Source organism: Somniosus microcephalus, chromosome 3 (genome assembly GCF_052327205.1).
Source record: "Somniosus microcephalus isolate GS21.2 chromosome 3, FLI_Smic_1.0, whole genome shotgun sequence".
NCBI lineage: Eukaryota > Metazoa > Chordata > Chondrichthyes > Squaliformes > Somniosidae > Somniosus > Somniosus microcephalus.
Genome location: NC_140989.1, coordinates 58,747,515 through 58,754,086, shown reverse-complemented (window position 1 = coordinate 58,754,086; position 6,572 = coordinate 58,747,515). Strand labels below are relative to the sequence as shown.

Genomic DNA, 6,572 nt, shown 5'->3' with positions numbered 1-6,572 from the left:
GCACATGAAAACTGATGGGGCTGAGTTATTACACACATGAAGAGGATATAAACACATTGAAAACGACATAAAAGCGGGAGATATAAAATATCAGCTTGCAGCTCTGCATTTTGGAATCCTCTGAAACCTCAACACACACAGGAAGTCAGAACACTTGTGGGAAATGATTTTCAAACTTTCTAGGCCTTTCACACAGGCCAACACTGCAGCACACCACCACCATGATATGCAGCATCACTTTTGTCACTGTTTGTTACACAGAACAGGGATCTAATTTGCAAAAACATGTCAACTACCAAATTACCAATCACAAAAAGCAAAAGTCTACATCTGGATAGTTGCACCATGCCAAGGGAAAACAATTAATTTACCCCCTTAAATGTTATGGAGGTTTTCAGCCAAGTGCCATTCTTTTCGTATTTTCATCTTATTCATCTGCCCGAGAGCGGATGGCCTGCTGCCAATGAACCCTGTAACTAGCCACCAGAGGCTAGCCAGGTATAAGCCTCTTTATTTCACTTCTCTTACTGGGAAACACATCAGAATCTATTTAGCACCATCCTGCGCAATACAGCTTCAGAGTGGGAACCGTTTAGAGCAGAAACAATTTGTCCTAATTGGATCCCTCCATCATCTCCCAACAAGCCCACTGGTTCCATCCAAAAAGTCACTGTTCCTGGGCAACCACTACTATCTACACTTCCATACAAATTAAATTGGCATCAATTAAGAAATCAACTTGCAAAGTAGTTGACTTAAAAATCAATCTCACCAAGCAAAACCCCGAACCTCATTTGAGTGTGCAAGGAAATGAGCCACATGCAACTCATTATTATAGGGTTAGATTTTTAATCACACCTTAGGTTCTGTCTGTAAAAATGAGTCATCAAGAAAACCAATATATGCATTTTTACCTCATTTATTTGTAGTTTTGCAATCCAGTGTAAAGTCCTGCTGCACTTTAAAGAGGTTTACAGACCCACTTGAAATCTCAGGGAACTGCACAGTCTGGGTACAAAGCAAACATTGGCTTTGTTAGGCCTTCTTGAAGAAAACTGCCGAGCTAATGTTTCCACTCAATAAAAAACACATAATCTGATGCACTTTGCATATCTCTAGTTAAGGCAGAATGCAGAGACAAAAAGAAATCCAGGGAATATGAGTGTGTTTATTGGATAGAGCGTTAAGTTTTACAGCAAGAGTTATTTTGGTTGCAAGTAGTGATTTTGACAGGTCACTTTTAAGTCAGTATTATCTAGAATAAGTGGATTTAAAAAAGGACAAAGAAGTGCTTTCTAACTGCTTTTTGACTGATGCGCCATGACATGGCACTCTAGTTAACCTCCGCCCCAATTGAGAAAAGTTTTTGTAAAACATAAAAGTAATTCAGTAAAGTTTTCATGAGTCATGTGCACAGATCCTAAGTTTTTTGAAGGGAGACAAAATAAAGGCAGCTCATGGTTGTTCACAAATGTGACACAATGCTGTTGTAAGGGTGCAGTTCCACAAGACTCAATACTTTAAAAAAACATTTACACACACATAAATACCAGAAAATGTTTGGCTGCAATCAGAGCCAATTGAAGAATTATTTAAATGTAAATTTTAAGGCTGTCTTTTTAAATAACATCCACAAATCTATTTTCGGTCAGTGTTTGTACCAGTTAAAGTGAAGGATGACATTTCCATGATCAAAATTCACAACTTTATTTGTAACAACTTAAATCATAGAAGGGGAAAAGCAACTGACAGTATGGGGGTGTGTATGAATTTGATCCCCTTTGTAGTAAAGGAGTTAATGCTTTTAGAAACTGGTTTTGGAGTTGTATGTAAAGTGTGCTCAAACCCTCCCTAGTGCAATAATCTGGATGAAGAGGCTAGTTTCTTTCCCCCACATAAATCCAAAAGGTATCACACCAACATAGCTAGATTTTTTAAATAAAGGTACTTAATATAACAGGAATAAAACATTATGAAACCCCAAGCTACTGCTCAGAAAAACCTTTGCCTCTGGGAGAACATTGCTTGCATCACACATCAACATCCAGAGGACATTACAGAGCATTTCTTTCTTCAAAAATGATTTTATTGGGAGAACTACAAAAAATTTACAGTACAAATTTTACAGTCTCACACTTTAATCTGTAGTGAACTGACACCCCAAGTTTTTTTTAAACAAGTTTTTTTTCCTTTTGTTACATTCAAAGGATACTTCTGTTAAAGTAGTCAAAAGAGAGTACATAGTGCTCATAATCTGTACCTACTATGTACAAACTAAACCTACTATCATTCACCCACTGTCTTGGAAAATGTGAAGTTTTTTTTTTCCTTTTTCGTTTTAATAGTAAATCCCAGAAAAATAAACAAAAACAAAAAACCCAAAAAGCAGAGTTCCACTCTCCAGACATTTCAGATTTACTGCAAAAACTGTTCAGACCAAGAGGTGGCCCCTCACTAATCAAAGTGGTGGCAATGTCTCTCACTCCCCTCCCCCTTTTTCTGGGAAGGTTGCTTTTAAACAATGTTAAGTTCACTTCCAAAACTATTACATTCAGAGAACCGACACATCCCCCAATTATAAAAAAATACTTTTAAGGGAATGCACATTTGTTCTGAAACTTGAGTTTGTTATTTTGGTTAAGAAAAATAAGAACTGTCTCTGTAACTGGACCCTGAAGGCACTGTCAATATAATACTGGGTCCAGGGTGCTACATATTTTGGCTCTTTATTTTGTTTCTTTTTTAAAAAGGAAAAAAAAAATCACAGTGTCATTTATACAACAAAACTTATGATGCCACTTTGACTTAAGAATGCCACATGAAAGTCTGATACTTGAAGTTTTAACCACTGACTTTGGACGGGCTAACATCCCCAGTTACTTTACATTCTTAAAAAAAAATGCCTACCATCTTCAATCCTAACTACTTCCACAGCATCAAGAACTGATTTCTAGAACATAGAAACCATGCAATCGTTCATTTCGTAAACAAGGAAAAAAAATTAATGAAATAAATATTACATACAATCTCTTAAATTAAGATTTTATCATTTACAATAAAATAACCAAGTGAAGTTACAAAAAAACAAAAACGGCATATATTACTGTGAAAAGAACACACTCCACATTCTGCAGATTAATAATGGCAATCATAATTTAAACATAATAAAAGAATATATATCTATTGTTTCATCATACGCGATAAATACAGTATGAACAAATTACCAATGTATACTTTCTCGAGATAATAAATAAGTTAAATAGTTTTATAGCGAGTTGTGGTGCGATGTGCTATCACATCAACTCAACGGCTAAAAAAAATTTAACAATCAGCAGTTATTTCAACAATTACAACTAACTCAACGAACGAGTGCTTCACAAAAAAAATCTGCAACAGGGTTCTCTTCTCTATAAAGCCAAACGGGCCACTAGGTGGCAATGGAAAATAGATTAACTTGCAACAAAGTTTGGAATGAAGTTTTTTTTTCCTTTAATAAAACAAGGCAAAAAATATCAAGTCCTGTAATATTGGTTTCCTTAACGAAGGCATTTTCTTGGCAGGATTTTTTTTTGTTTGTTTGCAATTCGTAAATATAAAGTTCTCGTTTAAATAAAGCAAGTTTTTTTTTGTTTGTTGCTGTTGTGGGGTATTTTTTTTTTAATCTTCGGAGATGGAAAGCCTGCTGAAGATGGGGAGGCGTCTCCCGGGGTCCATGCTGGGGGACTCGGAGCCGCTCAGGCTGCCCGAGCTCAGCGAGCCGCTCAAGTAGCTGTCCCGGTCCGACAGGGAATCCGGGGGGCTGGGCGGGGCGTCGAAGACCGGAGACTCGGCCATCCGCCGCAGGCACGATTGCATCTGGCTCAGGATGTAAGGAGGCGACGGGGGGCAGACGTTAGCGGGCTGCTGCTGGCTGTATCCGACGCCGCCACCGCCGAGCTGCTGGGTCTGGATGGCGAGCGGGGTGAGCAGGTTGCTGAGCTCCTGGCTGGAGAAGGTGAAGGCGTTGTTGGCGCAGGCCGGCGGCAGTGTGGGCGACAGCAGCTCGTCGCAGAACATGGAGGAGGAGGCGGAGGATGAGGAGCAGGGTGGAGGGGGCGTGCGGGAGGTCGGGCTCTCCAGCAGCGGCGACTCGAGTCCGCTGGAGACGCTGGGGAAGCCCGAGAAGCTCAGGCTGTGGTGCAGCTTGGGTCGCGGCTGCTGCTGGTGGCTGTGGTGCTGCTGCTGGTGGAAAGAGTTGTTGTTGCACGGCGCCTGCCGCCTCTCCTCGGCGTTGTGGATGAAGTGGCACCTGGGGCCGTAGGGGCAGAAGCCGATGGTGTGGAATGTGCGGCACAGCTCCGTCTTGTACTTGGGGTGGCGGGTCAGGCTCCGCAACTCGTGCATGCCGTGCGCGAACTGGCACTTGTCGCCGTACTTGCACGTCCCGCTCTCCTCGAAAGGCCGGCACAGCTCCGTCTTGTAGCGGGTCGAGTTGACCTGGCCGCCCGGCTGTTTCTGCTGCTGCTGTTGGACGAGGTGCAGCGGGCTGAGTGGCTGCTGCTGCTGCAGGCGCTCGGCGCTCTCGCTGAACGAACGATCGCGGAATTTGTTCTCTTTGTTCAGCATAGCCGTGCTGTTGGACTCCTTGATGTTGGGGAAGGAAGAACTGGGATACTTGGCCGACGAGCTGTTGGCCAGCGCTTGCAAGTTGCTGGTCGAATGCCGTCTTAGAAATCCCGGTGCAAAACTTGTTACAGGGGTCCCCACTGCCTTTTTATCCAGCATACTGTTAAAGTTATTGTAGTTATTCAGGGATTTTTCGTTCTATGGAAAAGAAAATGCAAAAAGAGAAAATAGGATTAGGGTCTCAAAACATTAAACTAACCAAACACATAAAAGTAGATTCAGAATTGCATTCAGGGAACACGTTTGCACGGTTAAAAGTTTGACCCCCAAACTTTTGGAAAACTTTTTTTTCCTCTCTCTCAACTTTCAGAAATCCGTTTACCCCCCTCTCTTTACCTTGTTGCACAAGAAATCGTTGATATCGTAGAAGGCAGATAGAAGAGTTGCAGACATCTTCACGCAGTAGTTTCTACAACTGAGATCCTGCTCTCGTGAAGGCTGGAGTCACAACTGCTTTTCCCCAGCAAAGAAACGTGAGGTCCGAATGTATAAAGAGAAAGGAAAAAAAAAATAAAAAAAAGTCTTTTTTTGGTGGTGGCGAAGTTGAACTGCTAGAACTCTTGCCTGTGTCTGCCTTGTTATAAATATTGAGCGCTAGGCAGTGGGAGGGATTTAGCCAGCCTGTTTTCGAACCCTGGCCCGGAGTCACCATGACAACACCCACTTGATTGACAGGCGGTCCTTAACTCGTTAGCATAGGCTAAAGTGCAAAAAATGTCCTTATCTCACGAGCTGGGAAAGTCAATATTACTTTGTCAAAAAAAAATCCTTTCTGATTATACTAGATACCTGCCTAAAACTAAAAATGCCGCAATAGACTTTTGCAACTTTTTTGAAGGGTTTGCGAGGATTTTCGATGTGCTGGCCTCCGCTGAAATACCGATACATGGGAGGGAATGCGTCACCACTGTTACAAAGGCGCACAGCTGTGTTACTTCCACAATGGAGCCAGAGACTGCATTTAGTAAACTGGCGGGAGTTTATTTCCCCCAGTTGTCCCGAGCAGGAGGGTTTCTTGTTGGAATATGGGGTTTGCTTCAAATATCACCCGCTCGTTCAGCGTTTGCTGCGAGATATCGTGTGCGGAATAAAGTGGCATTTCATTTTGTTCGTTTTTTTCAAAAAAAAGCTGACTTGCATTTCGATCACAAGACACAGGACTTTTCCCAGCTTGTAAAAAGTCGCACTGAAAAATCCACACTTAACATAAAGAACAGGTGTTTATATACGAAATGTGAACTTAGAGGACTAAGTGCTAAACTTTTTTTTCCCTCCTAACACCAAGTTATAAAAGTAAAAGCCTTGTATGCCCTGAAACTAATATCCAAGTACACGCAGTCTGCTGCCTTGGTATGCAAAGACAATTGCAGCTTTTCCTACACATGGTTATTTCATACAGATTACGAGAAGAGTTGGCCACTGCATGCGTCGTCAATTTCCTCGTTACCATTTAACTTGGGGGCTCATCGCTGTTAAAATTATTTATTTTTTTAAATCTTCGGTAAATTCGGGGCAACTACTGTTGTGTGTAGCTTGAAAGCTCAGCATTAGATAATTGCAGAAATGTACGTTTATATTCCAATATAAGGGACAAAAAAGCTCGAGAGAAAACGACACGCAACTGGTGTGCAGATCAATTAATTACAACTGCGTGTTCCTTCCAGCCAGCCGCCCATCCCCCCTCCAGAGAGTCTCATGGGTGGATACAGCACTGACAGGAAGTGAAAATAGAAAAAAAAAATGACCAAGTCTTTTGAATTTTCTTTTGGTTGCAGCATCTCGATGACTTTAAACTATTTCAAATGCTAATTGCACGTGCATCATAAACGCTGGTCAGGAAGCGCTGGATTAAAGTTAAATTTGGTTGGTGTTGGGCACAAGGGGACTTTAGCCCGTTTCTGCCCGCA

At 41.8% G+C, this 6,572-nt stretch overlaps 1 protein-coding gene across 1 annotated transcript; it reads right to left on the bottom strand.

Moving 5' to 3' along the window:
* Positions 1–2,064: 2,064 nt before the first annotated feature.
* Positions 2,065–5,667, bottom strand: zfp36l2 (ZFP36 like 2 zinc finger CCCH-type). Its single transcript, XM_085980656.1, has 2 exons — positions 5,002–5,667; positions 2,065–4,803 (listed from the first exon to the last, which is right to left on the bottom strand). The coding sequence occupies exons 1-2, from the start codon at positions 5,056–5,058 to the stop codon at positions 3,658–3,660; spliced, it is 1,203 nt and encodes a 400-aa protein (XP_085836782.1). The 5' UTR covers positions 5,059–5,667; the 3' UTR covers positions 2,065–3,657.
* Between the last annotated feature and the right edge of the window lie 905 nt (positions 5,668–6,572).